General features: G+C 47.1%; 2 protein-coding genes across 3 annotated transcripts in view; one reads left to right on the forward strand and one right to left on the reverse strand.

Moving 5' to 3' along the window:
• Window positions 1-2,719, reverse strand: part of ddx1 (DEAD (Asp-Glu-Ala-Asp) box helicase 1) — a 63,274-nt gene extending 60,555 nt beyond the window's left edge. The window contains 1 exon segment of the mRNA XM_038800241.1: window positions 2,504-2,719. Within this exon segment, the coding sequence (XP_038656169.1) occupies window positions 2,504-2,519 (16 nt within the window). The 5' untranslated portion in view covers window positions 2,520-2,719.
• nbas (NBAS subunit of NRZ tethering complex) overlaps window positions 2,623-20,379 on the forward strand; it is a 339,860-nt gene continuing 322,103 nt past the window's right edge. For both annotated transcript variants that reach the window (XM_038800239.1, XM_038800240.1), the window contains exon 1: window positions 2,623-2,889. In XM_038800239.1, the coding sequence (XP_038656167.1) occupies window positions 2,650-2,889 (240 nt within the window). In that variant the 5' untranslated portion in view covers window positions 2,623-2,649. The remainder of the gene's footprint in view (window positions 2,890-20,379) is intronic.

Raw genomic sequence — 20,379 nt, forward strand, 5'->3', positions numbered from 1 at the left:
GCGGGCTTTCGTAGGGTGCTTTTTCCAAGAGCCGGTGTAGACTCGATGGGCCGAATGGCCTCCTTCTGCACTGTAAATTCTGTGATAATGACTGAGAATTATTATTATTAGAAGGGTGCTGAGAGCGGCAAGCTAAGAGATAAGAATGTGTTAATGGGAGAACAAAGGTAAGCAGTGTGTCAAATTAAACTTGAAACAGGGAACAGGTGGTCTTAGAGGTTTGGGGTGGGAAGAGGGGAGACAGTGGTGAGGGAAAAACAAATTGGTGGAAGCATGAAAATAAATTGATAGAAGTAAAAAAAAAAGGGATTAAGGTGGAGGAGAATTCATAGACTGAAGTTGTTGAACTCAATGTTAAGTCCGGAAGGCTATTACGTGCCTCATCGGAAGATGAGATCCTGTTCCTCCAGATGGGCTTCACTGGAGTGTGCATGAGAGCAAGATGGTGTTAAGATGGCAAGCAACAGGAAGGTCTGCGTCCTGTTGTGGACAGACCAAACGTGTTCTGCAAAGTGGTCATCCAGTCAGCATTAATCTCTCTAATTAGAGTAGGCTGTATTGAGAGCAGCGAATGCAACAGACCAAATTGAAGAAGGTGCAAGGGAAGCAATATGTGTTCAGGACCTTGGATGTTAAGCAGAGAGGAAGTAAAGAGGCAGATGTTGCACCGTCTGCGATTGCCTAGGAAGGTGCTGTGGGAAGAGGGTGAGGTGCTGAAGGAGCGGACCCGGGTATCCCAGGTGTGTTTGGTGGTGGCATCATGATACAGTTGGCTGAACTGGCAGAGGAGGATTAGAGATGGACCACTTGAAGGTGATCGCGATGTCATTTTTGTTTCCAGGACTAGACAGGAACATGGAAGTTACACCGAAACAGTTACTAATGTATCAATAAAAGAGTTGTGGGTGGGGGGCTGGAGTACGACTTGAACAAGGAATGTTCTACTTACCCTTAAAGAGACAGGCAAAACTGGCACACATATGGTACCCATAGTCACATCTTTGATTTGGAGGAAGTGAGACAAGTTAAGGGAGAAATTGTTCAGTGAGAGGACACGTTCAGTCAGATGGAGGAGTGATGATGGATGGGGATTGTTCAGGCCTCTGTTCGAGGAAAAAGTGGAGTCCTCAAACTATTCTAATAGGGAATGTAACCCAGAGGCCCAGGCTAATACTCTGGACACATATTCAAATCCGACTCGGGCAGAACAAATAATAATATAGCACAGGAACAGGCCCTTCGGTCTTCCAAGCCTGCACCGATCACCTGTCCTATCAACCTCCTGTATCCTTCTATACCCCATCTGTTCATGTGCCTATCCAGATAAGTCTTAAAGGTCGCTAACGTATCTACCTCAATCACCTCATTTGGCAGTGCATTCCAGGCCACCACCACACTCTGTGTAATAAACTCGCCCCGCACATCTCCACTGAACCTTTCCCCCCTCACCTTGAACTTGTGCCCCTTGCAATTGTCATTTGCGCCCTGGGAAAAAGCCTCTAACAGTTCACCCTATCTATACCCCTAATAATTTTATAAACTTTTATCAGGTCGTCCCTTAGCCTCCATCTCTCTAGGGAGAACAATCCCAGTCTATTCAATCTCTCCTCATAGCTCCTGCTGCACCTCGCCGCTATAGAAATGGCAGCAGTGAACACAGCCACCTCTCATTCAAAGGGCAGAGGCAGGAATGTAACTTCATTTTGGGTGTTTGTGAAGCCATCATATCCACCCCACCAGCCGGTGGAATTTAAATTTAGTAAAGAAATCGTTAATGTAAAGCTAATCTCAGTAACGGTGACCATAAAACCATTGTTGATTGTCCTAAAGGTCTATCTGGTTAACGAATGCCCTTGAGGGAAGTAAACCACCATCCTTATCTGATCTGGCTGCATGTTACTCCAGACATGCAGCAGTGTGGCTGACTCTTAACTGTCCTCCGAAATGGCCGGAGGGCAATTAACAATGGCAACAAATGCTGAACCTGCCATCGAAACTTGGATCCCATACAAGAGTGAAAGATTTTGAATACTACCGTGATATTATACTCTAATATGAGTGCTTTTGCCAAGTCACACGCATATATTGAGCACCTTTGACATAGTCAACCATCCCAAAGCATTTCACAGCTTTATCAGACAATGAGCAATACAAGGTGCTTTCAGACCTGAAACTGAATCGAAGAGGCAAGTTTTAAGCAGCATCGATGGGAATGGGAAGTGGAAGGGGGTTGGCTGCTCGGGTCACTTGGTTGGCAGTCATGATGTGAACGAAAGCCCGTGGTACCGCTAATGAATGACAACCTCCAACTCCAGCAGTTGGAAGGCTGCCAGTCGGCCGGGGATCCATTCGGACCATCACGAGATCGTAACAGAGAGGAAGGAACGAGGGACAAAAATGTCCCTAAACATCTCCGTAAGCAGCAATGTTAAACTAGCTGCCCGTGCAGCTGTTTAATGCCGAGTGGAGAGCAGGAGGATTTGAGACAGAGCCGGAGACTGACCTGAAAACGCCGCCATCTTGGCCCCGCTGGAAGATCTGGCGCCAGCTCCGGGTCTGAGCCCTGGCTGGAGGCTGCGGAGATCGGTCTCTCACCAATATGGACAGAGCCACCGTCTAAATTTAAGGATCGGTTTAATCTACAGATGAATGTTATCAAACAAAGGCCGAAATGACCGGGGGCCTCTCGCCGCGTGCTTCAATTACTTAAAAACAGATTATTATCGGACCCGAACGTGTTTAGTGACGGACAGGATCTACAGTTTTCCGGTGTCACACCACAGACGTTCCCCCCGACCGTTTCCGCTGGTGACGATGGCGGGCGAAGAGGAGAACGTTCTGTATGATCTGCTGGTTCACAGCGAGTGGCTGCAGGAGAGCGAGGCACCGGTGAGAGAGAGAGAGAGACACAGACACAGACACACACACACAGAGACAGTCAGTCACGGGAGGGGGTGCCTGCCCAGCCACAACTGGAAGGTATGGTGCACAGCTGGTTTAACCATTCAATGCTACACCTGGCTGGACCATTTGAAGCACCCTCAAGTTCTGCTCAAACCACCAAATATTCCCGGATTTTTCTGCAATATAAAGATAACCCTGTTTATTTTATCTATTAGAAATTAAAGCACAAACTCCTCTCGCCGCACCCGACAAGTGCGAGGGGCTCATGCTTCTTTCTCACTAAGATCGAGACCATCCAATCAGCTGTTTCCCTCCTTTACTCGAGCCCACAAGATCAAACTCCCCTGACGCCTCTTTCCCTCTAGATTCTCTCCCGACTCCCCACATGCCATCTATTAGCTCCCCAAACTTGTCCACCGACCCACCTCCTGTTCCCCATAAACCCACTTTCACTAAATTACTGACCATCCAACTTCCCTCCACGTCCCCATATAATTTACAGTGCAAAAGGAAGCCATTCGGTCCATTGAGTCTGCACCAGCCCTTGGAAAAGCACCCTACCCAAGTCCACACCTTCACCCTATCCCAGTAACCTCACGCAACCTTTTTGGGCACTAAGGGCAGTTTAGCATGACCAATCCACCTAATCTACACATCTTTGGACTGGGTGGAAATCGGAGCACCCGGAGGAAACCCACACAGACACTGGGAGAACATGCAGATTCCACACAGACAGTGACCCAAGCCGGGGATCAAATCTGGGACCCTGGAGCTGTGAAGCAACTGTGATAACCACTATGTTACTGTGCTGCCCCATCAGTTTTCCACCTCTGCTGCAGTACCAAAATGGCTCTTATAACAATCACAGATGGTTTGACAACAATATACAGTTGAGTCCCCTGCTACTTTTCTTGACCTATATTGATGGCTTAGACTTGGTTGTACAGGACACGATTTCAAAATTTGCAGATGATAAAGTTTAGAAGTGTGAACTGAGGAGCGCAGTTACATTTCAAGAAGTCACAGGCTAGTTGAAAGGCTTGACACTTCATGCAAAATAATATATTTTGTGAAGAATGAGGAAAGGCAATATAAACTAAAAGGTACATTGGGATAGAAACCTGGGGATAATATGGACAATAATTGAAGATGGCAGTGCAGGTTGAGAAAATGATTAACAAGGCATTTGGGGGGTGAATCTCCAAGCACCGTGCCAGAGAATCGCCGCAACCGCGCCCCGACGCCGTGCGCAATCTTCTGAGGTGCGGAGAATCGGCGCATTTGCACGGGCGCGTTTGGTGCTTGCTAAAGAAGTCCCACCCGCACGTGCAGGTTGGCGCGGCCCAACTGAGCATGCGTGGGTTGGCGCGGCGCCGGGAAAGGAGACTGGAGCGGCGTGAACTGCTCCAGCGCCGTGCTGGCTCCCTTTTGAGGCCAGAATCAGTCGTACCCGGGCCTGGTTCGCGCCATCGTGAAACGCGACGGCGTTCACGACGGTGCAAACACTTGGGCTCCATGTTGGAGAATCGCCCCCTTGGTGTTCTGGTTTATATAAATTGAGGCAGAGCACAAAAGCAAGCAAGCAAGTTATGGTGAACCTTTATAAAACACTGATTTGGCCTCAGTTGGAGTATTGTGTTGATTTCTGAGCATCACACCATTGGAAGGATGTGAAGGCTTTAGAAAGAGTGCAGAAATGATTTATGAGAATGGTTTCAGGTATGAAGTACTTAAGTTATTGAATAGATTGGAGAAGCTCGGGGTGATCTCCTCAGAGAAGATAAAGTTGAGAATAGATTTGATAGAGTTGTTCAAAATCATGAGGGGCTTAGACAGACCAGATGGTGAAGAAACTGCTCTCTTGACCGAAGGGTGGCGAATCAGAGGACTCAGCTTTAAAGTCATTAGCAAAGGTACCAAGGTGACCTGAGGAAAAATCACTGTTTGGAAAGCTTGTAGAAGATTGTTCAATCCTGCTTTTCAGCCATCTAATTATAACCAGAGAATCACTTGCAATGGTTTATCTTTCTGATCCTGCACAGTTAACTCTGGGGTCCCCCAGGGAATCTATCCTAGGCACCCTTGTGGCCTCCATCCACATGTTGCCTGTTGACGCCATCATCCAAAAGCATAGTTTTCATGTATATGCTGACGACAACCAGCTTTCCCTCACCACCACCACCTCTCTTGACTTCTCCAGTTTGATGAATTATTGGACTGCTTATCCAGCACCCAGTGCTGACTAAGCAGAGAGCTCCTCCAGTGAAATATTAGGAAGACTGAAGCCAGTGTCTTCAGTCCCTGCTGAAACATCATTCCCTAGATATGACTCCATCGCTCTCCCTAATCTTCCTTAAAGCCTTGATTTTGACATCTACCCCAATACCCCCTTTTGTTGCTCAGTGTTAAACATTTCTTTATAAGATGCTTGTGAAGTGCCTTGGAACATTTTGTATTTGAAAGTAGCAATTTAATTAAGTTACTGCTGGTATGATGGGGCAGAGCCTATTCTAGGAGGGGAGGTGATGGGGGAATCCTTTTCGGGGAGTGGTAAGAGAGCCTGTTAGGGGTGTGGGGTGATAGTGGGGTGTCTGTATGGTGAGGAGTGTGATGGGGAAAGCCTGTGGTGGAGGGGATATTGGGAAGATCCCAATGGCAGTGGAAGAAGAGGTGATGGAAATTCGTTGACATTATGTTGATGGTTTCTGGCCTCAAGGGGATGCTTTGTAGTCAGAATCAGTGCCAATCGCACATCAACAACATGACTTGGGCTCATATTAGAGGGAATAAATATTCTATCCACTGCTTAAATCAATATGTTTCTTGAGAATTGAGGTCCAGGGTTATATATTTATTAAACATACAGTACTTGCAGTAGTAAAACTTAAAAACATTCTTTCACCCACATCTGATTATAACTAGGTTGGAGAATTAAATGTGCTTCAGTCTGAGTTCTGTATTTGCAAACAAGAGTCAGAGATTTTTGTCTATACACAGAAAGAAGTCCTTCGGCCCATTGCGGCCATGTATTCCCTTACCTTGTTAGTCCTCTCAAAATGTGTTGCCTTACACTTACAGGGTTAAATTTCATTTTCCACTGTTCTGCCTATCTAACCAACCTGTAAACTAAGGCTTTCCCCCTCACTATTTACAACCGATTTTTGTGTCAGCTGCAAACCTTATATCACCTACATTCATGACCAGATCATTGATGTACACTACAAAAAGTAAGGGAGCCAGCACCGATCCCTGAACACAGGTTTCCAGCCACAAAAACAGCCTCCCAACATTGCTCTCTGCTTCCCGTCATAGAATCCCTACAGTGCAGAAGGAGGCCATTCAGCCCATCGAGCCTGCACCACCCCTCCGAAAGAGCAATCTACCTCGGCCCACTCCCCACCCTATCCCCGCAACCCTGCAAATTTAACATAGCCAGTCCACCTAACCTGCACACCTTTGGACTGTGGAAGGAAACCAGAGTACCTGGAGGAAACCCATGGGAGAATGTGTAACCTCCACACAGCCAGTCACCCAAGGCTGCAATCGAACCTGTGCTCCTGGCGCTGTGAGGCAGCAACGCTAACCACTATGCTTCCCCATAAGCGATTCAGCATAAATACTTATCTAATATTGCCACTTTTAAATCGTTTTAAATCTCAGCTATATGACAATCCACGCATTTTTGCATTACATGTCATTCAGTTCTCCTACTATCAAGCTGTATTTTAATTGCACTATCCTCATCATTTGCTTCAGTTAAAACGCTGGTTCCTTACACATTAAGCTTTTTTGCATTGGCAGATGAGATTGATATAACTTATTCTGTTACCTTATCGATAATTTCATTCCTGTTACCTATAATTGCAATTCCATCAAGTGAAGCCTTGAATTATAAGTCTGTCTTTTATTATGTATAATTCAGCAGCAATCTCTGGATTGTTTAGCAACCCCCAATGAAAAGGTCTGATTTATGCCCATAGGTTTCCTTATTACACGGCTTGCTATTTTCCCTGGAGCAAGCATCAATTATTACCAAATCTTGAAAGTTAAGACTCAGTGTTAACTGATACATCTTTAATTCAGTCTCTCGTTACTCAGTTGAGTACTTCACCCTGGCCATTCCGTGGGGCCAAGCTTTGTTCACCGCCTTGGTCCCTGTTTTAAATGTATTTGCACTTTCCTGCTTAACAGACTTAAAGATTAATATTACATTAGAAAGATGAATTAATGAAAAAGGATTTCAGGAAAGTCTAATTTAAAAAATTTTTTTTTTTATAAATTTAGAGTAGCCAATTATTTTTTTCCAATTAAGTGGCAATTTAGCGTGGCCAATCCACCTAACCTGCACATCTTTGGGTTGTGGGGGTGAAACCCACGCAGACATGGGGAGAATGTGCAAACTCCACACGGACAGTGACCCAGGGCCGGGATTCGAACCCGGGTCCTCAGCGCCGCAGTCCCAGTGCTAACCAGGAAAGTCTAATTAAACTTTTCCTTAGATTACAAATACTTGCAAGTAGGTTGGATAAAAATGTAGAAACAGGAATAAGCCATTCAACTCCTGGAACTTGATCTGTGCCACTTAATGAGGGCATGGCTGGCCTGTACTGTAACATCTTTTGCCTGCCTTTGCTTCATATCCTTCTCCACTGTTGACGTGCAAAAATCTATTGTCTCAAACTTGAAATTATTAATTGAGCTAGCATCTGTGCAATATGTAGGAGTTCCGCACTTCTACCACCCTTTGTGAAAGGGGCTGGTTTAGCACAGTGGCTAAACTGCTGGCTTGTAATGCAGAACAAGGCCAGCAGCGCGGGTTCAATTCCCCGAACAGGCGCCGGAATATGGCGACTAGGGGCTTGTCACAGTAACTTAATTGAAGCCAACTTTTGACAATAAGCGATTATTATTAAATTATTTCCTAACTTCTCGCTTGACTGACGTGTGGCACAGTGGTTGTTAGCACTGCTGCCTCACAGCACCAGGGACCTGGATTCAATTCCGCCCTTGGATGACTGTCTGTGTGGACTTTGCACTTTCTCCCTATGTCTGTGTGGGTTTCCTCTGGTTTCTTCCCCCATTCCAAAGGTGTGCAGGCTAGGTGGATTGAGCATGCTAAATTGCCCCTTAGTGTCTAAAAATGTGCATGTTAGGTTGCAGGGTTACGGGAATAGGGCGAGGTGGGTAGAGGCGTATACCTGGGTAGGGTCCTCTTTCAGAGGGTCAGTGTAGACTTGACTGGCCGAATGACCTCCTTCTGCCCTGCAGGGATTCTATGATTCTGATCTGCGTCTGATTTCAATCCTATGCCCCTTTGTCTGAGAATCACCCATCAGCGGAAAATAAATTCTCAATGGATAGAGGTTTGGCGAACTAACAGGAACTAAGAAGTCGGGATATATGGGTCATCTTTAGGTTGGCAAATTCAAACTAATGGAATCAGTGCTAGGACCTCAACTATTACATAGTATTTCTGACCTATATTAATAACAAGAACTGTTGCCAAGTTTCTTAATGATGCGCATATAGGTTAGTAACCAAGTTGTGAGCTGGACACAAAGAGTCTCCAAAGAGATTTACATCCGTTAAGTGAGTGGGCAAATATTCAGTAGGTGGAATATAATGTGGGAAAATGTGAGGTTTCCACTTTTCTGAGAAGAATAGAAAAGAAAAATGTTTCAATTGAGAGAGACTACAGAATGTTGCAATACAGAAGTATCTGGTTGGTCTCGTGCACAATTTATTAAAAGTTATTGTGCAGGTACAGCAAGGAATTAGGAAGGCAAGTTAGATGTTGGGCTTTATTGCTAGGGGGATGGTGGAGTATAAATTAAATAAGTCTTCCTACAGAAGTACAGGGCATTGTGTACAGAGAGTGTGCCGAGAATGCAACCTACAGTTTTGGCTTCCTTATCTAAGGTAGGATATATTTGTATTGGAGGTGGTTCAGATGAAATTCACAAGGTTTTTGCCCAGGATTAAAGGTTCTCTTATGAATTAAAGGCTGGATGTGTACACATTGGAGTTTAGAAGAATGAGAGATGATCTTCTGGAATCATGTAATATTCATAGGGGGATTGACAGGGTAGATGCTGAGAGGATGGTTTTGTCTGTGAGAAAATCTAGCACTGGGCATATCTAGTTTCAGAATAAAGAGGTCCATATTTAAGATGGAAATGAATTTTTGGAGAGTCTTTAATCTTTGAACTTCTCCACCCCTGAGAGCAGTGCAGAATGAGATCTTGGGCGTGATTTTACATAAAAACTTCGAAGTGTCCTTTTGTGTGCGAATGGAGGGGTGTTTCTCGATAGCTGCGTTGGCGAGACTGCTGCCTGTATTTAACGGCACTTAGTGCTGAAAATGAGACCCCACGAGCGCCTCACCAATATTGGCTGTCTCGCTGTCTGATTCACCAGACTTGTGCCTCATCATATCGCCGCGAACAAATGGGAGCTGATTTTAAGCACTCACCACTCACTCCTAATCAATACACAAGCATGGCAGCATGCAGACCTGCTCCTCACTGTGGAAATGCCGACCTGGACAGGCTTCTGGATTGCATCGATGTGAGATGGGGCATTCTGTTTCCCCAAGAGGGTTGGACGACCAGCAGCAGGGTCACCAAAACCGCCTGGGAGGCGGTGGCAGCGGCTGTCAGTGCGAGTGGAGGACCAGTGTCCAATGTGGGAAGCAGACCAACGACCTCCGCCGAGCTGCAAGGGTAAGTTACCACCTCTCCCCTGGTATCAGTTCTGCGTGCCACCCCTCAAATCTCCCCCCTCCCCCGGAACCCTTGGCGCCTACCAGCACAGCCCCTTCATGTCCAGTTGCGACGTCCACACATGCCACCTGCTGTAGAACCCCCTGATCCATCAATCACGTGGCTCATAAAGCTCTCTCTTTGTCCCCACAGGAGAAAATAGCTCATAATAAGCTGGAAAGGGCCAGAATTGTGGGGGGTGGGAGTGGGGGGAAGGAGTACTAGAGATCTATATCCTCACTCCCACTATGAGGAATGGAACCTGGAAATCGCGGGGTTGTCCGAGGGGAAGTAGATTTAGGACTGAGCTTAGGAGGAGCTTCTTCGCCCAAAGGGTTGTGAATCTATGGAATTCCCTGTCCAGTGAAGCAGTTGAGGCTCCTTCATTAAATGTTTTCAAGATAAGGTTAGGTAGTTTTCTGAAGAATAAAGGAATAAAGGGTTATGGTGTTCAGGTGGGTAAGTGGAGCTGAGTCCTCAAGAGATCAGCCAAGATCTCATTGAATGGCGGAGCAGGCTCGAAGGGCCAGATGGCCTACTTCTGCTCCTAGTTCTTATGTTCTTATGAGAGCAGTCACCTTCAGCAAGGTTTGCCTGCGCAGTAGATGTGAGGGTCCACTGCCCGTTTATCCAGGTGACTTATTAAGTGAGTTCGTATCAGACAAAATGATTGTTCCCTCTCACTGACTACATACTCTCGCACGATCTCCATTTGATGGGGCCGGGCCATCCGAAGTTGTTTCCCCCTCCCGCCACCCAAGAGACCACCTCAGAGGAGAGTTCCCAGGAGACCACCATTGAGGCATCACAGCTATCACCCCCAGTTTCCACCAACGCAGAGACACACACATCGGTGGACGACATTAGTAGACAGGAGTCTGGGACACAATCTGGTGAGCACCACACAGTTGCTGATGCCCATCAGGTGGAGGCAGAAACGCCCAAGGGAGTCAGCAGTCGGAGGTCCGTGAGATTCCAGGACACAGCTGAGTCTCACTCAGAAGCTGAGCCTCTGGACAAGGTTATTCCACAGATGATGTAGATGCTAGGACACAGCCGTGAGATTCAGGAGGGGACGTCAGCGACATTTCAGTGAGTGCATAGCTTTTTTTTTTTTTTTTTAAATTTAGATTACCCAATTATTTTTTCTATTAAGGGGCAATTTAGCGTGGCCAATTCACCTACTCTGCACATTTTTGGGTTGTGGGGGCGAAACCCACGCAGACACGGGGAGAATGTGCAAACTCCACACGGACAGTGACCCAGAGCCGGGATCGAACCTGGGACCTCAGCGCCGTGAGGCGGTTGTGCTAACCACTAGGCCACCGTGCTGCCCCAGTGAGTGCATAGCTGATTGGAGTTTCAAAGGATACAGTCACACGAGATGATGCTGACAATAGTGACACTGAGGCCAACACTGCTAGGGTGGTGGCCACGTTGGAAAGCCTGTAGCACAGGGTCAGGATCTTGAGTGGTGGAGTACAAGGCATGGCTCAGTCCATGACGAGGGCCTCAACACCATGCCCTATTCACTGAGAGACATGTCCTATACGCAGGTGGACATTGCTGTGGCACTGCAGAACGTAGCCCAGTCACTGAGGAACATTTGAGAGGGTGTTGACGCGATGATGCAGACAATGGGGAGGCGCCAGGACTGGCAGAGCCAGGTGGAACACACACCTCTGAAGCTCACTCCAGCTGCCCCTCCATCACATGGAGACCCCCAGGCCTTGCGGGCACTGTCAGTGAGGAGGAAGCGCTGGAGGCCAATCCAGGGCCTGCCACCAAGGAGACAACAGAGGTGGAGGTGTCCAGTTCTTCCGATTCTCCCCCCACCATCTCTGATGTGCATCCTGGGGACAGATCTAGACATAACACTAGACCACACAAGATCAAGAAGATTGAGGAGCACTGAGTGGGAACTGGGGTTTGGGGTGGAGGGTGAGATGGTCATCTAGCTAGCGAAAATGGAAATGTCCAATGTTCACTGTTAAAACATGTTATACCTGATACATGTGCAGCCCCGATGCAGACCCCATTCAGAGGATGGATGTGAGTGTGCTGTCAGCAGAAAGGCAGGAGTTCGACTTTGACATAAACTGAGGAGCACCAGAGCTTTCCTCACAGTGAGTGATTATCACTATCCTGCCTTCATGGTGACCCGCTGACAGTGCCAACACAGGCCCATCACCCTGCGGTGATGTTACAGACCCTGGAAGGGTGAAACAGGGTGATTGGGGGGTGGGGGGGGGGGCTGGGGAAATGGGGAGGAGGAGGAGGAATGAAGGTTTGGGGCAGGAGGAAAGAAGGAAATGGGGGGAGAGGAGTGGAATGGGGGGGAGGAAGGAGGGGAATATGGGGAGGAGGGGACTGGGGGGGAGGAAGGAGGGGAATGTGGGGGAAGGAGTGGAAGGAGGGGAATGGGGGAGGAAGGAGGGGAATGGGAGAGGAAGGAGGGGAATGGGGGGAGGAAGGGGAATGGGGGGAGGGGAGGAAGGAGTGGAATGGGGGGAGGGGAGGAAGGAGGGAAATGGGGGGAGGAGGGGACTTGGGGGGAGGAAGGAGAGGAATGTGGGGAGGGGAGGAAGGAGGGGAATGGGGGGGAAGGAGGGGAATGGGAGAGGAAGGAGCGGAATGGGGGGAGGAAGGAGGGGAATGGGGGAGGAAGGAGGGGAATGGGGGGAGGAAGGACGGGAATGGGGAGGAGGGGAATGGGGGAGGAAGGAGGGGAATAGAGGGGAAGGAAGGGAGTGGGGGGAGGGGGAATGAGCTGACAGTCAAGGCTTTGACCTTTGAGAATCAGTTGAGGTTGAGGATGAGGCCTCCCTGGTTCTCCAGGAATGTCGGACCCTTGCCGCCGCCTGCCCTCCATCCTCCTGCCGGTCTTCCCGCGGCTCATCCTCCATCATCTCCTGGTCCACCACCACCTCAGACGAGGCCATTAGTCCCTCCTCCTCCAGCATGTTGTTCCGCTGCTGTGTCAGGTTGTGGAGGGCACAGCGGACCACCACAAATCTGGAGACCCTCTGGGGGGTGTACTGCAGTGCACTACCAGAGTGGTCCAGGCATTGGAACCATATTTTGAGAAGTCCAATGCACCGCTCAATGACAGCACGGGCCTCGTTAACAGGTCTCCATCTCGGTCTCCGCATTGGCATCATCAGCCAGGGTATCAAGGGGTACTCAAAGAGCCAACCCTTCATCCTGAGGTGGTCTTCATAGATGGCGGAGAATGTAACTGTCATGCACACTCCCTGAGAAGCATGCACAAACATGCATGGTCCGGAGATGGTGGTCACATACGAGTTGGACATACGGCGAGTGGAACCCCTTCCTGTCAACGAAGGGCACACCCTGATGTTTAGGAGCATGCAGGGTGACACGCGTGCCATCAATTACCAGGGCATCCAGGTGATGGTGGAGAGAGACCGATAAACAGTTGGGGCTTCCACCCCAGGACCCACAAATCCCCAAGCCTCCCCCATCCTAGTGTGTCCCGCCTTCTCGCAAAGTGCCATCCAGTGAGCCAGTTATGCTGGAAAACTTTGTTCTGCGCACTCACCCCCGGCCACATCAAGAGCCCCTGACATAGACATAGAACAGTACAGAACAGGCCCTTCGGCCCTCGATGTTGTGCCGAACAATGATCACCCTACTTTAAACCCACGTAACCCGTATACCCGTAACCCAACAATCCCCCCATTAACCTTACACTACGGGCAATTTAGCATGGCCAATCCACCTAACCCGCACATCTTTGGACTGTGGGAGGAAACCGGAGCACCCGGAGGAAACCCACGCACACACGGGGAGGACGTGCAGACTCCACACAGACAGTGACCCAGCCGGGAATTGAACCTGGGACCCTGGAGCTGTGAAGCATTGATGCTAACCACCATGCTACCGTGAGGCCCTACTACCCCAGACCCGTGCTGAGAACAATAGGAAGACTGTGCTCAGGTTCCTTCCCCTGTTCCAACTATTAGCCTTTGGTCACGAGGATATCCCCACTGCTGAAGCCCAGTTCTTTGAATGTTTGATTATTGGCTGCTGCCTCGATGGTGCCGACACTTCTAGTGTTCAAGCAAACTGTTCAGGCTTCAAAGTTTGATTGAAATGTGATGCAATGATTGGATTTGATTGGTTTATTGTGACATGTACCGAGGTACAGTGAAAAGTATTGTTCTGCATACAGATCAGACAGATCATTCCGTACATGAAAAGAAAATTCATAGGGCAGCCATAAAATACACAATGTAAATACATAGACACTGCCATCGGGTGAAGCATACAGGAGTGTCGTACTACTCAGTAGCGAAGATGTATGAAGAGATCAGTTCAGTCCATAAGAGAGTCATTCAGGAGTCTGGTAACAACGGGGACGAAGCTGTTTTTGAGTCTATTGGTGCGTGTTCTCAGACTTTTGTATCTCCTGCCCAATGGGAGAAGTTCGAAGAGTGAATAAGCCGTGTGGGAGGGGGTCTTTGATTATATTGCCCACTTTCCTAAGGCATCAGGAGGTATAGATAAGAGTCAATCGATGGGAGGCGAGTTTGTGTGATGGACTGGGCTATGTTCACAACTCTCTGAAGTTTCTTATGGTCTTGGGCTGAGCAGCCATACCAGGCTGTGATGCAGCCAGATAGGATGCTTTCTATGCTGCATCTGTAAAAGTTGGTAAGAGTCAGTGTGGACATGACGAATTTCCTCCATTTCCTGAGAAGGTATAGCCGCTGTTGTGCTTTCTTGGTTGTAGCGTCGACGTGGGTGGACCAGAACAGATTCATGGTGATTTGCGTGTGAACGATACTTAGCTTCCTGAAACCAATGTCCAGCTCTTTAGTTTTGCTGGCATTGAGGGAGAGATTGTTGTTACGCCACTTCACTAGGTTTTCTATCTCCCTCCTGTATTCTGAGTCATTGTTGTTAGAGGTCTGACCCACTACGGTTGTGTGGTCATCAAACTTGTGGATGGAGTTGGAGCCAAATTTTGCCACAGTCATGTGTGTATAGGGAGTATAGTAGGAGGCTAAGTACGCAGCCTTGAGGGGTCCTGGTATTGAGGACCATCGTGGAGGAAGTGTTGTTTATTCTTACTGATTGTGATCATCATCTTAGACATGGCACGTGCACCGAGGAGCAGCCACTTGCGCTACTTTGAAGTCGAACCGATTAAACAAAAGTAAACAAATTAAGGGATAAATCCTGATGGGGCACTGCCCAAACTAAAATAAAGATCAACTGAAACTTAAAAAAACTCAAACCAAAATGTGATCAAAAGTGTCTATAAAGCACCCCAGACCCTGCAGTGCTACCAGGCAAGGAAGGCCGTAATTGTACAGTGGACCACATTCACTTTCTCAAGGGACACCCGTCCGCGAATGAAGCATCGTAAGAGGGGCACAGTTGGGCTGGAATATTTTGTTTATTAAACCGTCATCAGCAACAAAGATTTGAAAATCAACGACTTACCATTCCACATAACACACTAACCATTAAACAACAAGGAAACATCGCCGTTTCATGTTGGTACCAATACAAAGCTATATCAGCTAATTTTCACAAAAAAAACAAACACACGGCATCAACCCTTGCAGGTTCCTCAACAGAAACAGAGGATAAGCCTGAGAATGTGTTATCATGTCCTGAAATTTGTGGTAGAAATCATCTGTCCATCAATGTGTGACTCCCACATGGCCTAATCTCACCAGAACCAAATCCTGGCATTCACACATTCTACAGGTGCTCAAGGTGAAATTGAACAGCCTTGACTTCCAGCATGTTTAACCCATGGTGAAGTACAAGATACATGCAACACTCACCACACCAGCAACAAAAAGCATCAGCAATCTGTGAAAGCATTCCTTCAATGGCGTCATCTAAAGGACTATTTGGAGCAATGTCTCACACCAGGTCCTGCAGCGTCTTCTTGCTGGAATTAGGAGAGAGAACACCCCATCTCCGGGGTCCAGGCTGTAGAAGTGAGAGGGGTTGCAGCAGACAAGCTCTCAGCCACAGGACAAAAAAGCAATTCACTGGCAATGGTGCAAAACCACAGCCCCTACTGCACTTGCATCAGTGGAAAGCCACTTGGTAAGCCAACCAATAGAAGATCCCACCGACCTGGAGCATAGCGGAGGAGGGAGGGAGAGTGAAAACCACCTTCCATCTCCAGTACTGGCAACATCTTCCAGCCACTCCCAGGCCACAGAGGCAAGAGGGGCTGCAACTGGCAAAAAGATAATTCGCTGTGACATGGTATCCATCATACAATTCCACCCCCCTCCCCGGCAAAGATGGACCAAACACAGTGCAAAAGGATACCAAGGAACATCAGAGACCCACACGGCTCCGATAACTAGAACAGTAGATGGCTACTGGACATGGGCCAATTTAACTCAGTGGGCTAAACAGCTGGTTTGTAATGCAGAACAAGGCGAGCAGCACGGGTTAAATTCCCGGACCGGCTTACCCAAACAGGCACCGGAATGTGTCGACTCGGGTCTTTGCACAGTAACTTCATACTTCTGACAATAAAAGATTATTATTATTTTAGGGCGGCACAGTAGCACAGTGGTTAGCACAGTTGCTTCACGGCTCCAGGGTCCAGGTTCGCTTCCCGGCTTGGGTCACTGTTGCAGTATCGGCGTCTGATCTTTCATCACCAACTTTTCCGGGCCACAGGAACACAGGGGGATCTAACAGGTGACCCACAAGTCCAGAACAGAATACACAGTCAAAGCACAAAACGGGCTTTTTAAAAAAACATCCAGACTGCCCGAGCAAGCCCTCCTGCATCCTCAGACCAGTAGTAAAAGAGACCAATAGACGACTACTTTTCTTCATCCAGAAAGCAGTAAGTAAGCCAAGGGGAAGAGGCAGTAGGCAAGCAGAAAAGGCAGTAGCAAGCAGCAACAGCAGCCTCCAGGCATCTGCAGTCACCAGCAGGAGCAAGCAGCAAACACAACCTGAGGCTGTGAAGTGCTCTCACAATTAGCTTGGCCAATTCCTTATTAGCAGTAGGCTTCAGCTGGCGGCTGCTCACAGTCAAAGGGAGTTAAAGTGATCTTTAGCATGTAACCAAGAGTAGGATTCTGCCCTGCAAGTGTTTGGTAGGACAGACAGGCAGCAGCTGTAGTTGTCTCTGTGACAGGTATCTACAATTTTTAAAGATGGCTTGAAGGCCTCACAGCCGAAAAGCCCTTCACCCTCTGCCCCGGCACAGGGGCAAACCCCGATCTGGAATGCTTCAGCCTCCCGACCAAGCCCAACCCCCCAAGCACTAGGACAGCAGCTCCAGTGCCCTTGAGCTGCATGCCCAAAAATTGAAATGGCTACTCACCTCCTCAGTTTCCCTCATCAACCACCTTCGGTACTGTGTAGCACTACACTCCTTATGCTTCACCCTATGTCTATGTATTTACATTGCGTATGTACCTCGGTACACGTGACAAATCAAAATCGAAATCTCGCTAATGAGATGAAAATTAATGCAAATTGGGATTAATGATATGTTCTCCATATTTGGCCGTGATCCAGAATTCGCCATTGGGAGGGGGCCGGTTAGACAGTAAACTGATTCGCGCCTGGCACGGTTCTCAATTTTGGCCCCTCCCGCTATTTAACCGACACGATCGGATCCGTGTGAGCGCAACATGGTAGTTAAATCGTGCCGATAGACTATATTCAAGACTGAGTTAAATATATTTCCAGAATTTGCAGTACTTTGCTTTTGTTGCATTTTAATGATGTGTGTAAATGGACTCATGGAATCATAGAATCAGTCTTGAATCTATTTGAACATCCACTCTTAGCCTTTCACCATTTAAATAATACTTGGGACTGTCCTTTTTGGTCCAAACTGGATCTGAGTAGCTCCCCAGTTAAAATCTTGTTTTTGTTCATTTTGGTTTTGTTCATTTACTTCATCAATTAATGCCCATTTGAAATTATCCAGACTTTGTCTTCTACCATCCAACCTGGTTTCTAACCAGGTCCATTGCCTTCAATTTTATGAGCTTTTGTATGGAACTTTATCAGATGCATTCAGGAACGTTCCATGTAACGTTCCAAAGATATTACCATGTCTACCAATGCCCATTGGGTTGGCACTGCTGCCTACGGCACTGAGAACCCGGATTCGATCACGGCCCCAGGACACTGTCCATGTGGAGTTTGAACATTCTTCCCATGTCTTCGTGGGTTTCACCCCCACAACCCAAAGGTGTGCAGGTTAGGTGGATTGGCCGCACAACATTGACCCTTAATTGGAAAAAAATGAGTACTCTAAATTTCTTTTAAAAAACATGTCTACCAGTGGCCCAAAAGGATGTAAAGCATATGACCTACCCTTTAAAGTATCTTTTAGCTTTCTTTAATCTGCCTGACTTTCTCTCAATGGACATATAGTGATATGGTAAAGTACTTCTATTGCTGGACTGGATCTGACTGGAGTAGTTAATAAACATCTTTCTTTACCAGATAATTGTCAGAAATGTTTTGACATTGCAAAGATGTATTAAAATGTATGTAGCACAGTATATATTTCTGTGATGTCCACCTCGTCATGGGAAGCTTGTGTTGTGATAGTCAACATCGGTATTCCCAGGTCATGCACCAGAGTTTAAATTGAAAAATGAAAATGCAAACCTACTTAATGTTTGTGTTTGGCTTTGTAAGATAATGAACTGGTAAGGGAAAATATCACCTCTAACTATGAATTACTTTTAATGTTAAAGCTGTTGTAAGCAAATTATTATGGAATCTTATTATGTTGTGAGACTGGCAACTTTTGTAATGCAAACCTAATTATAATGGGTGATATGTGTGACGGGCTGTTGATGGCAGGATATGTTATACTTATTTTTTGTTCTTTCATGGGATGTGGAGGTTGCTGGGAAAGTCAGAATTTGTTTGACATCCCTAATTGTCATTGAGAAGGTGCTGGCCAGCTGTTTTTTAAAAACTGTTGCAGTCCATGTGGTGCAGGTACATGTGACGCTGTGAAGGGATTTTGATGCAGCACCACTGAAGAATTGGAGATATGGTTCCAGGTTAGGAAGGTGTGTGGTCAAATAGGTTGCTTTGACCTGGGTGCGTTGAGTTTCTAGAATGTGGTTGAAACTGCACTGCATTTAATCCCATTGTGCCTTACCAATGGTGAACTGACTTTGGGGACTCAGGAGGTGAGTTAAACAGTGCAAAATTCCCAGCCTCTGACCTGCTCTTGTCGCCACAATATTTACATGGCTGATCCAGTAAAGTTTCAAGTGAGTGGTAACATCCACATGTTGATGGTGGAAGATTCAGTGATGGTAATACTGTCAAGGGAAGATGGTTAGATTCTTGTTAGAGATGGTCATTGCCTGGCACTTGTGTTGTGCAAATGTTTCTTGCCACTTATAAAAACATAGAAGTAGGAGCAGGAGGGGAGGCCATTTGGCCCTTGGAGCCTGTTCTGCCATTCGTTATGATCATGGCTGATCATCCAACTCAATAGCCTGATCCCGCTGTTCCCCCATATCTTTTGATCCCCTTCGCCCCATGTGCTATATCTAACTGCTTCTTGAAAACATACAATGTTTTAGCCTCCACTAATTCCTGTGGTACCGAATTCCACAGGTTCACCAGTAGGATGAAGAAATTTCTCCTCACCTTTGTCCTAAATGGTCTCCCCCATGTCTTCAGACTATAATCCCTGGTTCTGGACACCCCCACCATCGGGAACATCCTTATTGCATCTATTCTGTTAGCGTTTGAGGTTTTCATGAGATTCCCCCCCCTCGTTCTTCTGGACTCCAGCGAATACAATGCTAATCGACTCAATCGCTCCTCGTATGTCAATCCCGCTGTCCCAGGAATCAGTCTGTTGAATCTTCGCTGCACTCCCACTATAGCATGAACATCTTTCCCCTGATAAGGAGACCAAAATTGAACACATTTTTCCAGGTGTGACCTCACCAAGGCCCTGAATAATTGCAACAAGATATCCTCCCTGCCCCTGTACTTAAATCCTCTCGCAATGAGCCCAAGCATACCATTTCCCTTTACCGTCTTCTGTACCTGCAAGCTTATCTTCAGTGACTGGTGTACGAGGACCCATGTCTTGTTGCACATTCCCCTCTCCTAATTTATGGCCATTTATTTAATAGTCAGCCTTACCGTTTTTGCTACTAAAGTAGATAACTTTATATTTATCCAAATTACACTGCATCTGCCATTCATTTGTCCACTCACTCAACTTGTCCAAATCGCACTAAAGGATCGCTGCATCCTCCTCACAGCTCACCCACTCACCCAGCTTTGTGTCATCTGCAAATTTGGAGATATTACATTTTGTTCCCTCATCTAAATCATTAGTATATATTGTGAATAACTGGGGTCCCAGCACCAATCTCTGTGGTACCCCACTAGTCACTGCCTGCCAATTTGAAAAATACCCGTTAATTCCTCTTTGTTCCCTGTCTGCTATATAGTTTTCTATCCATCTCAACACACTACCCCTAATCCCATACACTTTAATTTTACACGCTACTCTCTTATGCAGGACTTTGTCAAAAACCTTCTGAAAGTCCAAATAAACCACATCCGCTGGCTCAACTAAATCAACTCTACTAGTAGTTACATCCTCGAATAATTCCGGAAACTGCCAAGTATGATTTCCCTTTCATAAATCCGTGCTGACTCTATCTGATCCTACCACTGTTTTCTAAGT

This window comes from Scyliorhinus canicula, chromosome 6 (assembly GCF_902713615.1).
Source record: "Scyliorhinus canicula chromosome 6, sScyCan1.1, whole genome shotgun sequence".
NCBI lineage: Eukaryota > Metazoa > Chordata > Chondrichthyes > Carcharhiniformes > Scyliorhinidae > Scyliorhinus > Scyliorhinus canicula.